This window comes from Mandrillus leucophaeus, unplaced genomic scaffold (genome assembly GCF_000951045.1).
Source record: "Mandrillus leucophaeus isolate KB7577 unplaced genomic scaffold, Mleu.le_1.0 Scaffold216, whole genome shotgun sequence".
NCBI lineage: Eukaryota > Metazoa > Chordata > Mammalia > Primates > Cercopithecidae > Mandrillus > Mandrillus leucophaeus.
The window spans coordinates 690,045-715,566 of record NW_012102210.1 but is presented as its reverse complement, the minus strand read 5'-3'; the positions used below and the strand labels follow the sequence as shown (position 1 = coordinate 715,566).

General features: G+C 36.6%; 1 protein-coding gene and 1 long non-coding RNA gene across 6 annotated transcripts in view; both read right to left on the bottom strand.

Moving 5' to 3' along the window:
- ZNF638 (zinc finger protein 638) overlaps positions 1-25,522 on the bottom strand; it is a 99,086-nt gene that overhangs the window by 42,380 nt on the left and 31,184 nt on the right. For all 5 annotated transcript variants that reach the window (XM_011980647.1, XM_011980646.1, XM_011980651.1 and 2 more), the window contains 7 exons: positions 23,787-23,825; positions 22,727-23,025; positions 21,270-21,547; positions 18,460-18,606; positions 16,996-17,118; positions 6,197-6,255; positions 5,912-5,964 (listed from right to left, as the gene is read on the bottom strand). In XM_011980647.1, the coding sequence (XP_011836037.1) occupies positions 5,912-5,964; positions 6,197-6,255; positions 16,996-17,118; positions 18,460-18,606; positions 21,270-21,547; positions 22,727-23,025; positions 23,787-23,825 (998 nt within the window). The remainder of the gene's footprint in view (positions 1-5,911; positions 5,965-6,196; positions 6,256-16,995; positions 17,119-18,459; positions 18,607-21,269; positions 21,548-22,726; positions 23,026-23,786; positions 23,826-25,522) is intronic.
- On the bottom strand, positions 9,372-12,664 carry LOC105540151. The gene is made up of 2 exons (XR_001006157.1): positions 12,541-12,664; positions 9,372-11,654 (listed from the first exon to the last, which is right to left on the bottom strand). It is a non-coding gene; the product is annotated as an uncharacterized LOC105540151 (long non-coding RNA).

The window sequence follows — 25,522 nt, the reverse complement described above, 5'->3', positions numbered from 1 at the left end:
CCAATTTCCATGCCTCCTGAATTACATTGTACTGGTTAATGGTTATTAGTTTTAAAAAATATTTATTTTAACTCAAAGAAGTGCTGATACATAGTCTCAGTTTAATGGGAATGCATCTCATGCATTATTAAGCATATTATTATGCATATGCTGGCTTTTAACATATGTGTACTTGTATATGTGTGTGCATAAAAAAGTATATATACACACATACCATATTTAAGAAACTTCTTTTTTTTTTGGAGACAGGGTCTCACCCTGCTGCATAGGCTGGGGTACAGTAGCACGATCACAGCTCACTGAAGCCTCGACCTCCTGGGCTCAAGCAATCCTCCCAGATCAGCCTTGCAAGTAACTGGCACATGCCAACATGCCCAGATAATTTCTTAATTTCTGATACAGACTAGGTCTCACTATGTTGCCCATGCTAAGAATTCTTTTTTAAATGCTAGAAATGGATGTTGAAGTTAATACCCCTTTCAGTATTTATGGAAAGGTTCATACGTTCCTTTTTTTAATATGGTAGAATTGAATTAACAGATTTCCTCATTTTGAACCATCTTTATACTTCCAATACAACCCTCTCTTGAGAATAGTCCATTATTCAAAGTGCTCGCAGACACTATATGTTAAAATTTTACACTAAAATTTAACATTATTATTCCTAAATATAATTGTTCTACAGTTTCATGAAAGCTGTCAGCATTAAAAAAAATACTTAACTTTCACCTTTGGGATAATTATAAATTCACATGGAGTTGTATGAAGTAAGAGGGAGAGACCCCATATACCCTTTACCCAGTTTCCCTCCAATGGTTAACACTTTGTATAACTGTAGTACAGTATCACAGACAGAAAATTGATACAATTGATACCATCTACCAACATCCAGATTTCACTCATTTTACACACAATGTGTACTTAGCTCTGTGAAATTTTATCATAGGTGTATATCAGTGTGATTACCACCAGCCAACATACAGAACAGTTCCTTCATAATGATCTCTTCTAAAACCCATTTATAGCAATAGTCACCTCCCTCCCACCAACCCTGACAATCACTAATCTGTTCTCTCTCTGTAATTTCATTTCAATATGATATACGTGAAATTTTATAATATAAAACTTTTTAAAATAGTCATTCATCCACTGAAGAACATTTGGGTTGTTTCCAGTTTGGGACAATTAAAAACAAAGTACCCATAAATATTCGTGTATAGGCTTTTGTATGAGCGTAAGTTTTCATTTCTCTGGGATGAGTGCTCGAGAGTATAGGTGATAAGTCACATAGTAAGCACATGTTTAGTTTTGTTAAGTTAAACTTCCACACTCTTTTCCAGAATGGCTGTACTATTTCACAACTGCTCTTGCACACAATGTATGACTTTTTCTACATACACATCAGCATTTGGTGCTATCATTATTTTTTATATTAGCCATTCAGATAGGTGTGTAGTGTCTTTGTCAGTATTTGATGTATTAGCCTGTTGCCCCACCTTTTCTCATTCCCCCTTTTATAGGAAGCTTTCCCTTCCCCTGAATGCCATGGTATAGCTGAAATCGATATTGCTTTCTAAAAGATTTGGTGGAACTCACATGTGGGAGTTCCCACAGGTGAGCAGAGGGTTTTTATGGTGGAAATAACTGACTTAAGCAAACAAACAAGAGATCTCTGAATGGTGTGAATCACTTTCTTTAAACATTTTCTGAAATATTTTAAATTACTGACAACAAACATTCATTATTTTTATAATTAGATTTAAAAGAAAGCCATATTCAGCTGGGAATTGAAAAGGTAAAAAGAAAAGGGGACATAGTATTTATAAAAAAGAGAAAAGCCACAGAAAGAGAAAAAAATCATTTGATCAAGGAAGTTTCATCAGAGATGAGCCTTACAGGATAAATCAGAATCTGTCCCCCAACTCTCCCCAAAAGGAGTCTTAACTGACTTTTTATCTTCAGTACCTTGCCTGTGACCTATTAAGTGCTTACTAAAGTTAAATGAAGTCAGACATCAATTCTATGCAAATAGCATAAATAAAGAAGCAATGAAATAACATGGAAAATAAACTATACTGAGTGACTAGAAAATAGTACGTAGTTGACTGTTAATAGGTTCAAAAGATAATCTCGGGTCAAAGGGCAAAGAATAATTTACGGAAAGTCAATGAATTTGGACTTTATTCCACTGGTCACTAAAAGTAGAATGATCAGATTTGCTTTAAAGAGACCTCTGGACAACAATGTGTATAATAAAGCAGAGAATGGAATAAAAAATACCAGTCAGGAGGCTATCTTCAAAAGTTCAAATGTGAGACGATAGGTCTGAATTAAAGAGTTATAGGCATGATGAAGCTACGTATAAAGAATCTGAGAGCTGAAGTAGATTCAAGGGAAAATACAGATCCGCCACTGACCGGCTGAAAAGAGGAAGGATGTTATCGAAATCCGAGTTATGTCAAACAGAAGAAAAGAGAAGACAGCGTTAAGAATTACTCTACTGGATGATTAGTAGTAACTGTAATATAAGAAAATGAGAAGAGTATACTCAAGGGGATAGAAGAGTTTATGTATGTATGGGAGATGTCCTTAAAGACTGACAGGAAAGAAATCACCCAGAAAGAGGGCCAGGCATGGTGGCTCACACCTGTAATCCCAGCACTTTGGGAGGCTGAGGTGGGTGCATCACTTAAGGTCAGGAGTTTGAGACCAGCCTGGCCAACATGGTGAAACCCCATGTCTACTTAAAAAAAAAAAAAAAAATCAGTCAGGCATAGTGTCGCATGTGTGTAATCCCAGCTATTCGGGAGGGTGAGGCAGGAGAATCACTTGAACCTGGGAGGCAGAGGTTGCAGTGAGCTGAGATCTGGCCACTGCACTCCAGCCTGGGCAACAGAGCAAGACTCCGTCTCAAAAAAAAAAAAAAAAAAAAGAAACCACCCAGGAAGAAAAGTATGACATGAGAAGAGGAAAAGATTGTTAGGAAAACTAGAAAGGCTGGAGAAAAGTAGTGATCCAAGGAGATCAACAAGTTTTCATTCCTGAGGGAGGTAATTTAGTATATGCACAAAGCTTTGGAATCATAGTTTTGCATTCAAATTCTAACTCCTCCATGTGACCCTGACTCATTTAACCTTTCTGAATCTATCTCTTCTAGAAAATGAGAACAATATATTTTTTTGAGGTGGAGTCTTGCTCTTGTCATCCAGGCTGGAGTGCAGTGGCACGATCTTGGCTCACTGCAACCCCTGCCTCCCAGATTCAAGAGACTCTCGTGCCTCGGCCTCCCGAGTAGCTGGGACTACCACCACCACACGCGGCTAATCTTTGCATTTTTAGCAGAGACAACGTTTCACCAGGTTGGCCAGGCTGGTCTTGAACTCCTGACCTCAGGTGATCCGTCCACCTCAACCTCCCAAAGTGCTGGGATTATAGGCACAAGCCACTGCACCCAGCCAAACATTAACTATAACTCAAAGAACGGTCTGAAAGATTAAACAAAGTAACATAAATATACTATGTGCCCAGCATAAACATCATACCCACAAATGTTAGGCTTCTTTTCCTTCTTTTCTCTCTTCTGGAACAGATTGTGTTAGTAGGCCTGTCTACTTAATAAGTCATTTTTACCTCATTTTGTATACTAAATTCTAACTTTAAAACAAACTAATCCTGCATCACCTTTACCCTGGTTCTGCTTTTGCTCTGTGTCACAGAACTTCTCATTTTCTAAAACTTGTGTTATTTAATGTTTATTTTATATTTTATATTTGTCATCTCAAGTTAAAAATGTAAACTGTCTGGTGGGATGCCTATTTGGTCCACTGATACATCCTAAGCCTCTACAAAGTACCCCCTATCATGGCATATAATAGGTACTCAATAATTACTATTTTTCTTTTTAATTAGTACTGGGTAAGAGCTCTAATGTTTCCATTTATGATCAAATTACACTCTTGCTTCCTCCCTGTGCTTATAATCAAATTTATCCTTAAAACTGCCCTAATTAACTCTTCCTGTCACTCTTCAATCTGAGCAGATCTCAAAAAATTATCAAGTACCCTTCTTTCTCACCTGTCACTTTCTCAGTCCTGTTTAGAGGTTCCTTTTTCTTTCTACATTTATATTGGAAGGAAGTACTTAGCTTTTCAAAATTTAGACCAACTTAAAAAAATTCCCAAGTATCTCACTTTCAATGCCACATGATTGGCTGACTAAAGAATACCTCCAGCAGATACCTGTGACAGCTGAAATTTGGTAATGGTGAAATCTAAGGTCCTACTCCCAAATTCAAAGACACCACTGTGAGTTTTCCAATTGTAATCAATAATATCATCACACTCTTAGTAAAACCTATCAGGACTGAAACTTGGAAATTTTTTATTACTTAAAAATTTTTTTAAACTCATTTACTAAAAAATTCCATACAATAAAATGCAAATTTTACCTCCTCACATCACTTAAATTAACCTTTTTCACATCAGGTCCTAATCATTCCAAAGTGAAGCCCAACTGTGTTTTCTCAGCGGGATTTTTACATCTCTCCAATTTATCCAATCTATATAAGAATCCTAAACAATTAGTGAGTGGCTCCATATTCTCTACTGCAATTTCCCAGTCTGTACCAATAGTTGCTAGCTCTTATACAGAAAAAATAGAGTGCACTTTTGCCAAGCTTATAAGAAACAGTGGACTAAACAAAGCTAAATAGGTTTCTTTTCCTGAAGGACTTCGTAAAACGTGTTCTGTGAATTATTTTTTCAAAAGAGAAAAAATAGCTGTAACACACACCCCAAACTTTTTTACCCAAAACGTCTTTCAGAAATTAATCTTTAATACAACACATTCTGAAAATGCTACTAATGGGGTCAAATTTGAAAACTTCTCAGCATGACCCTTCAAGGCCTTCAATCAGTAGAATAACTCCACTTTGTTACCCTTGTTATGTGTCCCCCACATGAAGTAATCTTCTGCCTCCACATTTTATCTCTTCACATAACGTTACCTAATTTAAAATCTTAATCAAAATGTACTGTCTTCCAGAAGCCATTCATAGTATCTCTACTAACCTTCAATACTTCAGTACTCTATGCAACTAAAAACTACAGGGAAATGAGATATTCCATACAATCCAATTTTCACCTCACTAGTAAAACTTAGTACCTAAATTCTTATCTCATTCCAGGCAGAAAAACCAAAACACACTATATTTTTACCTTCCCCAAACAGAACACACAAAACGCAACGTAAGTTCCTAAATTTGTGTCTGCCTTATTTTAGCTTTTCTTTCCTTTCAGCATTGAGCTATTTATTCTCACTAGTACTAGTCTCAAAACTTTTTTCCACCTTTCTAGTCCTAAATGGACTAAGAAAAAAGAGAACTCGGATTATAAAACTGTATGCAATATTTAACTAGATTCATAATGATGGCTTCAAGTATTTTCCTGAGTATAAAGAAATAGATTTTATCACATGAGTATGATAATATCCATTTCTGGATAGTCTTTTTTTGCTTGCCTTTTGGCTCTCAATTAACCTTCAAAATCAAAAGAGACCAGATAAGCAATCTTAACATACCTTTCTCAGGTTTTGTCTTGTGGGTTTATCGGGAGGGGATGGAGGGAGATATTGCATAACTAACCTAAACATGTAAAAAGCAGCTATTAACTATGGAACTAGGATAGATATTTCATATACATTATCTTAGATTTGTTGTATTTACTCCAGCAGAGATTCTGTAATTACACAGCACTAAATATTAACCATCTGCTTAATACATGGGTCAATTAAAGAATGTAATTTGGGTCTCCTTCATTAAAGCACAATAGTGTCTTCCTAGCATCATCATCTAAGTTTCTACTAAACTGACAAGATACATTCATTTGAAAGAATGTTAAAAGTAACAACTTACCAGCAGAAGTTGAAGTAACAATTTCAACAGCTTTTGAAGCATCTGCATCTCTTCTATTTAAAAGGAGAAAAAAAAGTTAGCAGCAACTTAGGAATTCCAAGTTCTTCAAAATCCTAAAAATGTAATATTTAAACCTAAAAACGTTTAAAATAATTCAACTGGAGTGATATCCCTCTTAAATTGTAGTTATAGTGATAAAATATATTAAAAATGCAGTTTTAAAAATTAAAATTTCTTAAGTCACATGTACATTTCATTCTCACATACGAAATCAGAGTCACTTACTTTAAGGTAGATGCAGATACTTTCTTTGACTCTAAAGTCTTTCTCTTCACCTCTTTGTTCTATGTAGGAAAAATATTTTGAACAAAAGAAATTTAGTATAAAGCAATTTTAAAAATATAGAACAAAAAAATATAAAATCTTCCTATTCTAAAGGATACATGCTTATTACCTTTTTCTATTTATAAAGACATTTTTTTTCAATTTGTGATTACACAGCCTAATTTTACATCTCATCTTTTACAACTCATCTGCGTTTTCTTATCATTCAGTTTCCCCTTATCCAAGACCCCCGGTGGATGCCTTGAAACCGTGCTAGTGCTGAACCCTATATATACTATGTTTTTTCCTATATATACATGAAAGTTTAATTTATGAATTAGACATAGTAAGAGATCAACAATAAAAAAAATAGAAAAATGCTCTCTTCAGCAGCACATACACTAAAATTGGAATGATACCGTAATTAGCATGGCCCCTGTGCAAGGATGACACATGTATTTGTTAGGCATTCCATATTTTAAATTTTAAAAAAAGTTGTAACAATGTAGTGTAATAAAACTTACGTGAATATGGTCTGTCAAAACATCTTACTGTACTGTAGATCTTAGCTTCAGCATACAATTTTTTTCTTTCCTTATTAAGTTGAGAACTTTCACCTTTTCACTTAAAGGAAGCATTTTACAGCTTCTCTTTGGCACATCCAAATTGCCAGCATCACCATACTTGCACTTTAGGGCCATTATTAAGTAAAATGAGGGTTATTTAAACACAAAGCACTGCAATACAGTGACGGTCAATCTGATAACCAAGACAGCTGTTAAGTGACTAGTGGGCACATAGCATATAAAGTATGGATAACTCTAGACAAAGCAATGATTCACAGCCCCAGTGGGTTGGAGTTGGACTGCATGAAATTTCATCATGCTACTCAGAACGGGGCACAATTTAAAATATGTTAATTATTTCTGGAATTTTCTATTCAGTATTTTCAAACCACAACTGACCACTAAAACTGCAAAGCCAAGCCTCAGATAGGGGGAACTACTGTATCTTTCAAAAACATGGTTTCTTATAGCACTGTGACATTTCAGATGTCTAAAGTTCAACTGCTATCACCCTGGTCTAATCTACTGCTATCTTTTGCTTTGATTACTACAACTGCCTCCTAACCATCTCTGCTTCAGTCCTTGGGATTCACCCACTCTCTATTCACAACATAAAACCAGACTGAACCTGCTGTTCTGCAACTCAAAACTTCTCATTAGACTCAAGGAAAAAAAGCCAGAGGCCTCTTACAACGGCCTCTAAGAGTTTACAACATATGTTCCACCTACCTTCTAACTCCCAAACCACAATACACTTCTTCCTACACTTCTTCACTCCAACCCCCAAGCATCCTTTCTACTCCTCTAAGATGCTACACAGGCATAGGTTTTGCAGGTGCTGTTCCTTCTGTCTGGAATGCTCTCAATCCAGGATGTGGTTTGTTCCCTCATCTTCTTCAAGTGTTTGCTCAAATATCACCTTTTCAATGAGATCTTCCCCAACTACCTTACTGAAAGTTGCACAGCTCTTCATTTCCCAACAAGAATACTTCTATTCCCCTTTCCTAATTTTTTTTTTACCATAACACTGGTTGAAAACAAACATAATTTATGTATGCATTTTTAACTTATTTGTGGTCTTTCTCTCCCTATCCCTTGAAGTTAAAACTCTGTGATACCGGGGACTTTGTTTTCTTCAATATTCTATTTCCAGTGCATAAAGTCGTGCTTTAACATTCAGCAAATATTTGTTAACTTGATCTGAATTTCATCATAACTGTTCTCATGCAATTTTATACTTTCTGTTCTTTTTGGGCACTCTCGTCATTTCTTTTTGCACTATATGGGATTTTATCCCACACAGTCCTTCAACTCAATTATTTAGAAGAAATTAGTTCTAGTTCTATTTTACGAATGGTAACTTTCAATTTTAAAAGAAATTTGAAACTACTGAGTTCCAACGTGTAAGTTGAAACTTTTAGCCTTTACTCCTTGGCTACATTCCAATTTTTGATTATACATTTCAGATGAAAATTGTGTTTCTGGTAATTTTAAGTGATATTTCTTGAAATTTATTTTATAAAAATATGATTATTTAGATTTTAGTCTATGTTTAACTGGTTTCATTGTTCACTGCCAACATTTTATATAATAACTTCTCCATTTCTTACGTTCTTCATTTTAACATTTTGGAAAAAGATGTATTAGTGAAATACCTTCTAAGTCCATGCAAGTCTGAGAATAAATACTGCCCTAACACACACCTTAGGATTCCACTTGAAATGAATGTACTCAATTACAATGAATCACAATCTTTTTCCCACCCAACTCTTAAGAATGTGTTGCTCTGCCATCTAAGGCTAGACTATTTCTTTGTATAGTTAAACTGTTTTCTGCCTAGATCACTATAAGGTGCCCCACCATAACCATGAAATTTAAAATCCTCAGTATTTAAGTGATGTCCTCTTTCTGGAATTCCACTTATGTACAGATTGCATCTTCTAAATATATCTACCATGCCTTTCCTCTAATCATTTTTCACTCTTTTAAACTTTCACACCAAGAGTAGGATCACACGTCTCTTGCTCACCACTGCATCTTCTGTAGATGTTACAATGCCTGACACAACAGATGCGTAACAGATACTTAACTAATAAGAAATAGTTTCAGAATTAAAATGAAAACCTCTCATCCGAATTCTGATTGCATATTTTCGTTTTTATCTCCTTGTTAATTCATTAGATTTTCTGTAATGCTCAATTGTTCACTAACGCCCAGCACTATTTTTCATATCCATGCAATCTTCTTAGTTGACTACTTGCTCCAATTTTAATTGTAATGTTCCCATGAATCCTGCTGAAAACACTGAATTGAAATTTTAAAAATTGAGTTTTTTGGAAAAGGTTGAACCGCAGTAGTATTTCATGGCTAAAAGGGTTTTATTAGAAATCTGATCCTACTTCTTTCCACATCAAGGGCTCCTGACCATCTCCTAGTCCCCTTTTTTTTGAGATAGGATCTCACTCCATCACCCAGCCAACCTCCGCCTCCCGGGCTCAAGCGATCCTCCCACCTCACCCTACCCAGCAACTGGATGCATACCACCACACCTGGTCAATTTTTAAATTTTCTGTAGAGATGAGATCTCACTATATTGCCCGGGCTAGTCTCAAACTCCTGAGCTCAAGCAATTATCCTGCCTCAGCCTCCCAAAGTGCTGGGATTACAGGCGTGAGCCACTGCGCTGGGCTTCTAATATTTTAAAGAAAACTTTTAAAGTATGAGTATATGACCCTTTCTCTGGGAGAAAAAAGAATGTTTGCTTTCATTAGATTACTGATAATGGTGGGGCAAGAAGTAGCTCAAAAAGACTTAAGAATCACTGCTAAGAATGGATGTCGAGATTATTATTAAATTATTATTATTATTAAAGACTAGGTTGCAAGGTTATTATTAAAGACTAGGTTACCTAGTTTCTGACAAGAGTTGTACAAATCCGTATTAACACAGGGATATAGAATACCTTTTCTGTAATATTTACTGATTCCCAGAAGCAGCAAAATGAAAAGGATGTCACATGAAACACAGCTAGAGTCAGAGGCAGTCCTAACATGAAATATCAAATGTTGGGAAGGTAAGTTTTTCTACATTTTGACATGCCATGCCAAAAACAAGATCTAGACCAAGAAAGCTATAGAACAGCTCTTCTTTTTCCTAGTTTGTTCTTTCAGCTTATTTCTGGCTTGCACTGGTAGAAAAACTTGAAGTGGTAACACACCAAAAAGATTGCCCCTTCCTGCCTCAGACACTTATTTACAAAACAAAACAAACAAAACAAACAACAACAACAAAAAAAACCAAATGCCCACATACTTCCAATATGAAGAAGGCACAACTCAAATTCTGTTAGGAGTTCCCTCCATTCAATCCCTAGGCATGTTGCTCTATCACAACAGAGGTGTCATGAGTTAGCCCTCTTGTTCCAGCATCATCCAAACAATACGTAGCTGGAGAACATTAATATTTGCCATGAAAATGGCATGTTTTCTAGATTTTAGTGCTAGTATTTTCTTTACCCTGTTCATTACTAAGAAAATCATGACAGTAAATATGCCTGGGCTCTTAGACTTACATTGTTACCTTACCAACTTCATCAAAAAGTTGGCCAAGAGAATTTTTTAAGCTATTTTAAACATTCTATTTCCTTAAATGTATCCTTACTTATGTTCCTTATCCTTAACTATGTTAACTGTTTAGAATGAAAGAAAACTGGCCTTCTCAACAATTCCCAAAATTTAATGATCAGCTGAGTCTTTCTGGACAGTCGCTAAGACAAGCCACTATTCCTTTCTGTTTTCAAGGTTACTAGTCTACCCCCAAATCATTACCATTATCACAAAAGGCTGAGTATATTGATTAAATGAGTTTTCTAACTGGACTTCAGTGCTCTTCTCCACTTTAATCAATCTGCTAGGCTTTCTTTGCCTCCAGAATCATTTGCCTAACTCATTCTCCAGACCATTTCCAAACGAATCCTTCTAATCTCCATTTTATTATGTCATGCCCCGGTTCAAAAACCTTGAACATATACCTCTCTACGGAATAAAGTTTAAGTTCTTAAATTATATATTTAATCCTTGTTTCTCCTTAACTGCCTCTGCAACTAGATGGCCATGTGTCTGGTAGTTCTGGTAAATCAAATGCAGGCAAATGCTGCTGGGGAACTCATTCTTTCCAGAAAAGAAAACAAAAACTCACTTTGCTCTTCATTTTTATTCCTTTATGTCTTGAAGATAGAAAAGATGCAAGAAGGCGCAGAAACCATCTTACAACTGAGGATGAAAGACACATTCTAAAGATAGTAGTGCTGGACGACAAGGCGGGGTTCCTGAAGATACTATGGCGCTGTTACACCAGCACTGGACCACCTACATGCAGATTTCTGTTATGAGATAAATATCTCTCTTATTTGTTAACAACCTACTAGTGAGGTTTTCTGTTATTTGAAACAATGAAATCCTAAATGGTAACATTGGTAATAACTAAGGCCACACGATTTAATTATCCAAACCAGGACAATGGGAATAAATGTATGGCATGTAGCAGGTATAAACTAGGATGACAAGTTACTCTAGTAGTAACTAACTAGAAAACATATGAGAACTAAAAAATAAAGATCCTCTCTAATAGCTATATGTAAAAATAAGTAAAATAATAAATTTAACCCCCATAAAATGTTCAAGAACTTCATGGAAAAAAAATAAAATAAAACTTGCTAAAGGGCATAAAAGGAAATCTAAATAAACAAACCATGTTCTTTAAGACAAAGCCTGACTCTGTTGCCCAGGCTGGGGTGCCATGGTGCCATCTCAGCTCACTGCGACCTCTCCACCTCGTGGGCTCAAGCAATCCTCCTGCCACAGCCTCTTCCTGAGTAGCTACGACTACATGTACGCACCACCACACCCAGCTAATTTTTGTATTTTTAGTAGAGACTGGATTTCATCATATTGCCCCAGGCTGGTCTCAAACTCCTGAGCTCAAGTTATCTGCCCACCTCAGCCTCTCAAAATGCTAGGATAACAGGCATGAGCCACCAGCCAACGAACCATGTTTTTTGATAGACTTAATGTTGTAAAAATACTATTACAAACTCAACACAGTATTAATTAAATTCCAGTAAGTTTTTTTTAAGAGTACTTAAACTGATTCTAAAACTAATGTGCAGGAATAAATGTTCAAGTTTAAACAAAATTTAAATAAAGAGGAAAAACATTAACCAAAATGAATAAACCAAGAAAAATAACTCTACAAGAAAGAGAGGGAAATATTATGAAGTTATAATAACTGCTATAACAGAAACCACATAGTATTGCCACAGCAGAAGAGTATGAAACACATCTATGTATACAGAATTTATACAAATAAAAGCAGCTTTTCAAATCAACAAGGAAGGATAAATTAGGCATAAACAGTGTTGAGGCTAACTGGCTCCCACTTTGGAAATAATACTGATTCCAATCCTATACTATGCTGCAAGTAATAGATTAAGGAATAAAATCTTCTAGGCACTAGCACAGGCAAGTTCTTTTTTTTTTTTTTGAGATGGAGTCTCGCTCTGTCGCCCAGGCTGGAGTGCAGTGGCCGGATCTTAGCTCACTGCAAGCTCCACCTCCCGGGTTTACGCCATTCTCCTGAGCACAGGAAAATTCTTAAAAAGACAAAAGAAAAAAGCAGGCCAGGAACAGTAACTCACACCTGTAATCCCAACACTCTGGGAGGCGGAGGCAGGAGAATCACCTGAGCCCAGGAGTGTGAGATCACCTTGGGCAACAAAGTGAGACCTCTTATCTACAAAAAAAAAAAATAAAAAATTAGCTATGCGTGGTTGCTTGCACTTGTAGTCCCAGGTACTCAGGAGGCTGACATGGGAGGATTACTTGAACTGGGAGGCAGAGGTGGCAATGAGCCAAAATTGTGCCACTGCACTCCAGCCTGGGTGACAGAGTGAAACCCTATCTCAAAAAGAGGGGCACATGTCCTTGGGACCTCCTGAGGTTGTGTCACAGGCAAAAAAAAAATAAAGAAAAAAATCACAGAAGCCATAGAATACCAATAAATTTGAGTACACAAAAATTTCAAATTTGGCCGGGTGAGGTGGCTCATGCCTGTAATCCCAGCACTTTGGGAGCCCGAGGCGGGCAGATCACGAGGTCAGATCAAGACCATCCTGGCTAACATGGTGAAATCCCATCTCTATTAGTGGCGAGCACCTCAAGTCCCAGGTACTCAGAAGGCTGAGGCAGGAGAATGGTGTGAACCCAGAAGGCAGAGCTTGCAGTGAGGCAAGATAGCATCACTGCATTCCAGCCTGGGCAACAGAGCGAGGCTCTGCCAAAAAAAAAAAAATTCAAACTCGTTATATGTATGCATAACACAAGCAACACACTATAAGAAAACACTTCTTACATAAAATGCAAAATTAGTGTCCAGAATGCACAATATTCATGCACCTTCAAATGAATATTTTTAAAATGATAATAACAGAATAGGAAAAGATACAGACAACTCACTTAAACAGTTAATAGATATAGCTAACAATTATACAAAAAGATGAAGTTAATGAATAATCAAAAGATGCAAATTAAAACTAGGTATCATTTTCCATATGATGCATTTTTAAAGCTGAAGAAATTAAGATGTTGGTAACACTCTCATAAATTACCAAGGAGTAAATTATATTACAGTTATTTAGTGAGCAATCTTACATTATCCATTACTGCGCATCTACAAACCAACCATTCCATTGGGTAGGTATCACCTAAAAAAACACTATCATAAATGTCAAAAGATGGCCTGTCAAGGTACACAAGGTGTTAACTAAAGTTCTGTTTCTAGAAACAACCTAAATATCAATCAGTAAGGAATTAATAATGTATCTGTGGTATATTCATACAGAGAAACACTATAGAGAAGTTAAAAAGAATGAGGCAAATCTAAATGTACTAACATGGTTAGACTACCAAATCAAATTATGGACAAATGTGTGTTATAGAACCCCTATAAAGTAGCCATTCCACAGCAAGTAGAAAAACTAAATTACTGGGTGGAGCAGGATGGTAGAATAGAAGCCTACACTGTTCATCCCACCCCCAGCAGGAACACCAAATTTTACAACTATCTGCACACAGAAAAGCATCATCACAAGAACCAAATATCACGTGAGCAATCATACTACCTGGTTTTGACTTTGTATCACTGAAAGAGACATTGAAGAGGGTAGGAGAGACAGCCTTAAATCCCTGACAGCACACCTCCCCCATCTGGCCCCACAACATGGACAGAGTCTGTGCACTTAAGGGAGGGACAGGAAAGCCATGCTGGGCTCAGCTAGTGCCCATGCACTGACGGAGCCTTTGGACCAGATCTAGCCAAAGAGGAATCATCCATCCCAGCAATAAGAACCTGACTTTCTTGGCAAGCCTCACTACCATGGGCTCAAGTGCTCCAGGGTGTGGGGAAAAGAAAGAGATCAGCCTGTTACTGTGTCTATACAGAAAGAAGTAGACATAAGAGACTCCATTTTGTTCTGTATTTGAGATGCTGTTAATCTGCGGCCCTACCCCCAACCTTGTTGCAAGAGACATGTGCTGTGGTAACTCAAGGTTTAATGGATTTTGGGCGTGCAGGGTGTGTCTTTGTTCCTAGAAAAGCTAGGTATTGTCCAAGGTTTATCCCCATGTGATAGGATGAAACAATGCTGCTAAAAGGTTTATCTCTAGGCACAGGATTTTCCTTTGAACTTATTCATGTCACAAGAGATCCTTGTTCTTATGTCTTACTGCTGATTTCCTCCCTAAAAACGATCCTATTGTCCTGCCACTCCCTGATCTTTAAGATGGTAAAGATAATTATCTATAAATACTAAGGGAACTCAGAGACCGGTGCCCGCGTGGGTCCTCTGTAAGCTGAGCGCCGGTCCCCTGGGCCCCAGCTTTTCTTTCTCTATACTTTGTCTCTGTGTCTTATTTCTTTTCTCAAGTCTCTCATTCCACCTAACGAGAAACACCCACAGGTGTGGAGGGGCAGGCCACCCCTTCACAGGGTCCTAGGTAAACCTGAAAGGCAGTCTAGGACACAAGGACTACAACTCCTAGGCAACTCTTAGGACTGGGGCTGGGATTAGAGCTAGTGGACTAGGGTGGCATATAACCTAGGGAGGTACCAGCTGGGAAAACTGGATACCCATATGCATTAATGAACCTGAACACTATCTCTCAAGATATACAAAAATCAAGTAAAAATAGATTAAAGACTTTTATCTAAGATCTCAAACTATGAAACTACTACAAGAAAACACTGGAGGAACTCTCTCTCCAGGACATCAGTCTGGGCAAAGATTTCTTCAGTAATACTCCACAAGCATAGGCAAATGCTATACAAAAATGAACAAATGGAACCACTTCAAGTTAAAAAGCTTCTGCAGAGCAAAGGAAACAACAAAGAGACAACCCACAAAATGAGAGAAAATATTTGCAAACTGTCCATCTGACAAGGGATTAATAAGCAGAATAAAGAAGGAACTCAAGCCACTGTACAGGAAAAAAAAATCTAATATTCTGATAAAAAAAAAATGGGCAAAAGGTCTGAAGAAACATTTCTCAAAAGATGACACACACAGCAAAAATGCACATGAAAAGGTACTCGACATTACTGATCATCAGAGAAATGCAAATCAAAACTACTATGAGATATCATCTTACCCCGGTTAAAATGGCTTTTATCCAAAAGACAGGCAAAAACAAATGCTGGCCAGGATGTGGAGAAAAGGGAACCCTCAGTATATTGTTGGTGGGAACGTAAATTAGTACGATCACTATGGAGAACAGTGTGAAGGGTCCTAAGAAACTAAAAATAGGATCTACCGCACAATCCAGCAATCCCACTGCTGGGTATATATACCCAAAAGAAAAGAAATCAGTATATCAAAGAGATATCTGCACTCCCACGTTTCTAGCAGCACTGTTCACATTAGCTAAGATTTGAAAGCAAACTAAGTGTCCATCAACAGATGAACAAAGAAAATGTGGCACATATACACAATGGAGTACTATTCAGCCATAAAAATGAATGAGATTCAGTTATTTAAAATAACATGGATGGAACTGGAAGTCATTATATTAAGTGAAATAAGCCAGGCACAGAAAGACAAAGATCACATGTTCCCACTTATCTGTAGTATCTAAAAAATCCCACAATTTGTGGGATCTAAAACAACTGAACTCATGGAGACAGAAAGTAGAAGGACGGTTATGAGACTGGGAAAGGTAATAGGAGGTAGGAGGGGATAATTAACGGGTACCAAAAAAAAAAAAAAAAAAAAAAACCAGAATGAATAAGACCTAGTATTAGCTAGCGCAACAGAGTGACTATAGTAAAAAATAATTTAATGGTACATTTTTAAACAATTATAAGAGTATAACTGGACTGTTTGATACACAAAGAATAAATGCTGGAGGGGACAGATATCCCATTTTCCATAATGTGATTATTACACACCGCATGCCTGTATCTAAATATCTCATGTACCTCATAAATATATATATCTACCATGTACCCACAAAAATTAAAAATAAAAGAATTTTTTTTTTAAGTAATAAAAATATTTTCTCAACACCCTATTTTTAAAAACACACATACACAAAGAAAACCTTACAGGTGAGATATGAAAGGTCATCCTTAAAGGGTAATTTAATTCTATAGATACTATCTATAGACATATAAACTGAAGCATAGAAATGATCTAGAAAGAATAAAGTTACAAAAATTGATACTCCTAAGGAAGTAAAAGCCCAAAGAATATACACTCTATGATTTTGTTTATGTAAAGTTGAAAACAGGCAAAACTCAACTATGGCATTAGAAAACTAGTGATTACTTGTGAGAAAAAGGGAGAGTGTAAGAATTCGGAAGAAGTAAGCAAGGGACTTCCAGGTACTGTCAATGTTCTCTTTTGTGACCTAGGTACCGGATTCACAGATATTCGCTATTTTTGTGTTATATATGGCCAAGTATTTTCTCCTAGTTATTGTTATTTAATACTGTATACAGCACTATACATTTATGAAGAAGTTTTGATTTCAATATATTTGAATTAATGCACATATAATCTGTTGAGCTAACATTTATGTTTCTATGCATATATACTTAAACAAAAAAGTTAAACTAAACAACAGTGACCTAAATCCAGTTTACCTGTGCTTTTTTCTTTCCTGGAACACATATTTTCACACTTTTGCCTTTTATCATAAGCGGTGTTGTTTCAATGTACTTCATAATTGCGGTAATCGCCTCTTTAAATTCCATTTCTAAGTAAGCCTAAAACGAAATTTATTCCATCTTTAGTCACAAATTTACCTTTAAAAGTTCCTGCATTTTAAAATTGACTTAATCCTTTCTTTTGTAACATCAAACTATGAAATTACCTCAAGTCATGGTTGCTTTTGCCTGTTTTTATTTTGGTCATGTGTAATTTGATTAAGGATGTTTCACACATGAAATGGCCATTTAACCTTACAGAATTTCTATACCACTACCAAGATAAAAAAAATCCAGGCAGGCTCATGCAACAAGAAGAAATGAGAAGGCAGGGCTCACTGAACAACAGGAGGGAAGGGAAGATACGGTCCAGCTTGTGGTAGGTCTGACATTTTAAAGGTTTCTCGCAACAAAGACAACACCATCACCATGTTCCCCGTCCTGACTAACTTTTTAAAAAAGTTAAGACAGAGGTCTCGCTATGTTGCCCAGGTTGGTCTTGAATTCCTGGCCTCAAGTGATCCTCCAGCCTTGGCCTCCCAAAGTACTGGGATTACAGACTTGAGCCACCACACCCAGCCTTAACTCACAAATTTTTCTGAGACAGAGTCCTACTCTGTTGTCTAGGCTGAAGTGCAGCAGTGCCATCTCTACTCACTGCAACCTCCACCTCCTGGGTTCAAGGGATTTTCCTGCCTCAATCTCCCATGTAGCTGGGATTAGAGATGCCTGGCTAATTTTTGTATTCTTAGTAGCGACAGGGTTTTGCTATGTTGGTCAGGCTGGTCTCAAACTCCTGACCTCAGGTGATCCACCTGCCTCGGCCTCCCAAAGCGCTGCGATTACAGGCAAAAGCCAACATGCCCAGTCTTAACTCACTATTTTATGTTGTGCTTAAAGACTGTTCATAGTTCTTAACTTTATCATGTCAGTTATAGGAATATAACCCACAGACAATACTTACCATACAAAGGAAGTAATTTGTTTTAGTATGATCAAACTGGTGTTCTAAAGCAATGTTCAAACTGGTGTTCTAAAGCAAGCTATGGCATACTACCTATTTTGTAAATAGTTTTTTGCAACACAGCCATGCTTGCTTATTTACATATTACTTATAGCTGTTTTTGTACTAGAATGCCAGAGCACAGTAGTTGAGATCCTATAACTGGCTCATAAAACTGAAAATATTTATCTGGCCCTTTACAGAAAAAGTGGGCAAACACTTATTTTAAAGGATATAAAACACTATATTGGGCACTTGCTCACTCACATCCAAACATTTATATAACTCTCAAAGAACAATTATATATGCAGTACAAACAGCTAAGGAACACAACAGCAATTTATAGAATCATCAAAGCAATGACTTTGTATGAATTTTTACCAGATTAAATGACTCACCTCCTTTCTATATGGAACAATCAGGACATCATTCACTTTCCCAAATGGTTGAAATAATTTTCTAACATCTTCTTCAGTACAACCATCCTCTGGTAATTCCGATATAAGAAGAACCGAACCGTAATGCAATGATTGTTCTTTCCGAAGCTATTTTTGGAGTGAAAGAAAATTAAAAATAAACCAAATTAAGCTACAATGTACAGTAATAATTTCCTATATAATTTCTTCTACCACTAATATTAGTATATTAAAGGGTCTTTTCCAAATATTTTACCCATTTTCCTTTTTCCTTCACCACCCCCTTCACGTAATTTTTTAAAATCACAATTTTAACACTTTAATAAGATTTTAAATGCAAAAGTGATAAGAAATGTTATTTATATTTTTTAACCCAGAAATGGTTTATAGGTGCTCTTTTCTGTTTATAGCATCTTATAGCAAATAAGATCTATGGAATGGTCCAAGGCCATTAGAGAGAATTTTTCTATGAAACTACATGGCCCACTGACAAGGAAAGCTGAAATTACAGCTTTGCTCACACCCCCTGTTCTAATAATTGGAAATGATATCTAGACAGGTATATTTTTAAAAATTCATATATAATGCATACCATTTGAATACAGTGTAGTATCACCTTTACCACTCATGTTAAAAATTAGGGTCAGGCATGGTGGCTCATGCCTGTATCCCAGTGCTTTGGGAGGCCAAGGCAGAAAGACTGCTTGAGGCTAGGAGTTTGAGGCCAGGAGTTTAAGACCAGGATGGGCAACATACTAAGACTCTCTACTTTAAAAAGAGAAAGAAAAAAAAGGTCGGGCCCGGTGGCTCACGCCTGTAATCCCAGCACTTTGGGAACCGAGGTGGGTGGATCACAAGGTCAGGTGTTCGAGACCAGCCTGATCAACATGGTGAAACCCCGTCTCTGCTAAAAATAAAAAAAAATTAGCCAGGCGTGGTGGCATGCACCTGTAATTTCAGCTGCTCAGGAGGCTGAGGCAGGAGGCAGGAGAATCACTTGAACCTGGGAGGCGGAGGTTGCAGTGAGCCGAGATCACGCCACTGCACTCCAGCCTGGGAGACAGAGCGAGACTACGTCTCAAAAAAAAAAAAAATGAAAACACCCAGCTGGGTGTGGTGGTGCATACCTGTAGTCTTAGCTACCCGGGAGCCTGAGGCAGGAGGATACTTGATCTCAGGAATTTGAGGCTGCAGTGACTTATAACTGTGCCACTGCACTTCAGCCTGGATGACAGAGTGAGATCCCCATCTCTCCTATTTTTTACTAAAAAAGAAAACTTTTTTTAAAAAAGTTCCACTGCCACCACCTAGAAGTCTTGAACCAAAATGAAAAGAACTTCATATATTAATAATCTTATGAGACTAACTCAGCCTCTTCAAAATTTTCCTTATACTCAAAAATTTCTTCCCAATGCTCTTCAAAATTCTGTTAATTACTGGTTGATTACTACAAGTTTACCCTTCTAAACGTTAAGTTCTTTGGGGCACGGAACAGCACATACTGAAAGTCTTTAATGTATTTAGATACTGTTGAGAGCAATGCATACCATACCTAAATGCTTGAAAACTTATTAATATTAAAATATACAAAATATTCGATATTTGGCCTATTAGGATTTTCTCTGAAGATAGTCTCTTGATGTTTTAATATATTATTTCATAGTGATTCAATAAACACACACAATAAAACAATACCTTAGTATTGTAACCAGTAGGTTACAGTCAAAATACACTAAAAATCAGTATCAAAATATACATTTTACACTGTACAACAGAGTTTTTGACTTCTGAATTGTACCACAAAAAGTATAGAACAGATGTATAAAGATCATTTCTCAGGAGAGGCTCACCCTTATACCTTACTAAAAAAGATTACAAAAGCTCAATAATGCTACTGGTGATTATTCACTTTCTCAATTAGAGAGCAAAACTCATCACAATGATCTGCTTGGGAAGCTAGCCAAAAATGCCAAACCATCAAAATGTTCTCTTTTGACACATCAAACATCAAACCACCGGAATTCCTAAGCTACAAGATTTTGAACCTTGGACTTCTATTATATTCATAAGAAAACCAGTAAAATATTCCATACTAAAATCATTTAACGACTCATAATTTCAAAGTTATTGGAAATATGGAATAAAAAAGTTAAGACAACTTCATTTTTTCTTTTTTTCTTGAGACAGGGTCTTCCTTCTGTAATCCAGGCTGCAACCTCTGCCTCCTGGGCTCAAGTGATCCTTCCACCTGAGCCTCCCAAGTAGCTGGGACTACAGGCATCTGCCACCAAGCCCAGCTCATTTTTATATTTTTTGTAGAGAGGGAGTTTTTCACCATGTTGCTCTGGCTGGCCTCAAACTCTTAAGTTCAAGTGATCCACACCGCTTGGCCTCCCAAAGTGCTGGGATTCAGGCATAAGCCACCATGCCCGGCAACAATTTTGTTTTCTGTTTGTCATAGCAAAGGTATGCATACTTGCACTAACAAAGAATTACGAGGCCAGGCATAGTGGCTCATGCACTTAGGGAGGCTGACGTGGAAGGACTGCCTGAGCCTAGTACTTTGAGACCAACCTGAGCAACATGGCAAGACCCCATCTCTACAAAAATTAAAAAATTGGCCAGGCATGGTGGCACACGCCTGTGGTGCCAGCTACTTGGGAAGCTGAGGCAGGAGGATCACTTGAGCCCAGGAGATTGAGGCTGCAGTGAGCCATGTTTGCACCACTGCACTCCAGCCAGGACCACAGAGTGAAACCTTATCTCCAAAAATAATTAATTTAAAGAATTACCTTTCGCTGGAGAGAAACAGCTTTATCAGCCACCTGTTTACATTCTGACGAAGCGTCATCTTCAAGATTCTTTGATTTACAACGAATAGAATGTCCTCCTAGATTTGAATCACTCTTTGTAGCGCTTGTAGGTTTAACTGATGGTTTTGTTCCACTGCTAGTTTTAGGCTTTTGTGCTGGTGAATGTCCCTTATCAGCAGCTTCAAGATGCTTCTGTTTATTAAATTCTGTCCCATGCCCAGATCGTTGTACCACATCTTCTAATGCTTTTTTTCTATCTAGTAAAAATATATAAAACACAATTTCAATTGGAAAAAAATTAAGGTAGGAGCCATCGCCTGACATAATCACATAGTGCTATTCTCAAGCTAAACAGGGAGCACACAGAAAATAAAAAAACCTATACTTTATTCACTCAGAAGGCTTACATGAAGTTCCTTTATTCCCTTATACCAGTGATCCTCAAAGTTTTGGTTTTGAGATTGCTTTACACGTTTTAAAGACTACAAAGATTTGTGTTACATTTATTGATATTTACCATATTAGAAATTAAAATCTTAAAAAATTTACTAATTCATATGTTAGGTTGGTGCAAAAGTAACTGTAGTCTTTGCCACTGAAAGTAATGACAAAAAAAGTAAATTCCCATATTAACGTAAGCATTTTTATAAAAACCAACTGTAATTCCCAAAACAAAATTAGTGAAATGAGTAAGACTACTATATCTTCTTCCAAACATTTTAATGTTAGGCTTAAAAGAAGAACCTAAATTCTTTTATCTGCTTCTGGATAAAGAAAATCCAGACTCATAAAAGCATGTAATTGGAAAAGAGAAGGCCTCACAGAACTTGGAAGATCTTGAGGACCCCAATCGATCCTTGGAACACACTTTAAGAACGAATGCCTTATATAACTAAAGGTATCTCCACTTGAAATCAGCATTTTAGACTACACTAGATACAATAAGACCTGTGCAAAGTACTATTTTTGAATTTTTCAGGCTAGTCAAGTGAAGCAGTGGGAGTGTCGAAGTACTTCTCAGATATTAACTATGGTTTCTTTCATTGTGGAAGGAGTGTGTTTGTATGTGTGTGCATGCCTGTGTGAGTTATTTCTGAGAGGGCCATAAAAACAACATTAAGTCACAGGTTAAAAATAATAATCTTTTCAAAAACATTTTAAATTAATCCATGGAATTCAATAATCAATTATTAAAGCAAACTTTAAGACATTTTTACCATCCTTGGTTTTTAAATATGTTGGTGGACACATACATTCACACACATTTCTTTGCCAAGTTACCAGGGGGAATAATTAACTCTGTGGGATGTGGGTCAGATCTCATTTAGCAATTCTAAAATTTAAAAAAATAGAACATTTCTCAAAATCCAAAAAGAAAGACATTTAAAAATTTAGTCAAAATAAGTACATTCATTATTTCATGGCCATCAGTGTACCTGATGATCTCACTGATCTCCTTGATATCCTTTCAGGGCTAACTGATCGAAAGCATTTTGGACTACCTCTAAATGGATTTCTAATTCGATATGGTGAACGGGATCTGGATCTGGATCTGTATCTAGAAATGAAACGATGGCAAATTCTTGGACTTCGACTTCTTGGTCTATACATGTAATGCATTGGGCTTCGAGACCGATGGAATCTGTGACTTGAGCTTGATCTTCTAGAACGCCTAGGACTGGGGGAATGAGAACGTCTTCGTGGAGTTTCATTTTCTTTTCTATTGCCCTCATTTCTACAAGTGAGGGGGGAAAAGAAAGTGATCAGCAATTTAATGTAAATTTAAATGATACTAAATGACAGAAGCACCTTGTTAAAAACAGACTGTTAACAATACCAAACTCTGATAAAAAGATATGTCCTTAAAACAAAAATCTATTTGTTATGATGTAATTCAGCCTTATAGGTAAATAAGAAACAATCAGAACAGTTTATCAGCCCTCCAACTGCTTGGATGTCTGTTTTCTAGTTTACAGAAGAATATGATAATGAATTTCTCTGGTTCTTCCTGTACCAACATTATATCTAATTATGTTTTTAAAGTATTAAATTATGTAAGAATTTAGGAAATTATTTACATAAACAGATGTTTTAAATAATTTTTTCCTGAAAGATTATGCCATCTATAAATATGACTCTGATTTCTCTATGTGTGCGTACGTGTGTGTACATACCGAACCTGAGTAGAATCCCCTAGGGTATACAGAACGTAATAATACCACGCCTAGCAGTCAAGTCATTTATAACAGAAGATATCATAAACATAAAATAATAAAGTCAGAATAAAATATTTTCAGAAAAGGCTAAAGAAAGTAGATCGGGGCGGGGCTGTGTCACATTTAAGCATTGGAATAAGGTTACAGATTCATAGAGGTTTTTGCATTTGCCTATTGTTTAAATGGCAAAAGTAGAACTCAAAAGAATCATTCTTAAAATTAACTGCTTACTTTTAAAATACAATCAAGTTTTAATAATATTACTATTTTTAAAAATTACCTTCTTGATGGGAGGATCTCAGGATTCCAATCAGGGTATCTATTTTGAAAATAAACAACATTAACTAACAGCTAAAATAAGACTGTAAGGCTCAATTAATCTTTACCTGTAATATATCAGAAGGACTTTTCACAACCTTTACTGGAAATAAAATATTTTGAGTGTTCAATAAATAGTCAAAGTATTATGCTAATAGGTGTATCAGGGAAACACATTCCCCATACTTTAAAGGACTAAACTTTTATTTAAGTAAAACAGCCAGTATATGCACAAAAGTGTTAAGAGGTACAAGATACAAGCTTAGGTTAAGGGTTAAAAGAGAGAAGACAGTTCATCTACTATGCAGAACTCTAGGGAACACCACTCCTTTCACATTCCATGTGGCAACTCACAGAATACAACACGAATGGCGCCCCTTAACTTGCACTAAGTAGTCCTCATGAAGATATATGCAGTGAGAGGAATCAGGAGAGAATTCACAGAAAGGGCTGCTTTTCAAGTAGCCCTTACAAAGACCTATTAATAGGAATGGATTAGGTTAGATTTCATGCAGTGGCAATACATAAACTAAGATTGGAGGCAAAACATTGGTGTTTTGTTTCAGGAACTAGTCTAGCTGCAGCATAGAAATGATGAAAAGGAATTACAAAGGGGGAAACTTGGACAGGCTGTCTGTTGTTTCAAGTAGAGACAAATTATGAAGAGCCTTAAAATCAGGTAATGAGGTTACACACAGGAAAAAACAATGGGAATTTAACAAGCATTTGTAAGAGAAGACAACAGGAATGTTTTCAGAACAAGTGTAAAGGAATATCTGGAATTAGGGGGAAAGATGAGAGCTATTTAGAAATCGGGCATGTAGAAGCCACAATTATAGCCCTAAGAGTGAGATTAACACAAGATGGAGTTTATAGAAAAAAAGAGCCAAGGACAGAATCTTAGGCACATTGACAACTTCAGAGTAAAGCAAAGAAAAAGAAAAAAACAAACAAACAAATGATTAAGGAGTAATCACAGAAAAAACTAGAAGAAGAAACAGTAATACCACAGAAGCCTAAGAAAAAGGCTATATCTTCACTCTCAACTTCTAGAAAATCTGAACTCTAAGAGGCATGTGGACAAGCTGATTATATTAAATAAATCACTACATTTAAGAATACAATTTCAGCAGCAAGATGAAAGCCAGGTAAGGAAATGGAGGCAGAAAACTTCTGACAAATCACCAAGCAGGAAAATTAAGTTAGGTCAAATCTTAGTAAAGTGGTTTGTCTTGGTTGCTATTTGCCTCAGACAGTGTTAATAAGCTAACCCCACGGCAATTCTCAATTCCCTTTTCCCTTGTTTGCCTTTACTACAATGGCTAAAAAAGCTAAATGTTTGCTTTCCCCCTATCTCTAGAAGATAGCCAGTGATAGGTTCTAACCAATGAGACATAGGTACAAAACCCCTGACAGATATCTGAGAAAGCTTCTGCCTCATTCTTCCTACTTTGAGAATAGATATATTGTCTGGAGCATCTTTTAATTATGAGGGGACAAGCTATGAAGACAAAACAGTTAACTTTAATCCAACATACCCATCATCTAGTGTCAACAATTCCCAATATATGGATAATTCTGTTCCATCTATTTCCACGCTTTTAAAAACTTTCATTGCTCTGTACTACCCAGGAGGATAAATTCCCAGTCTTACAGTGATTCAAAGTAAATCTTTTATCATCAAACCCATCAAAAAGT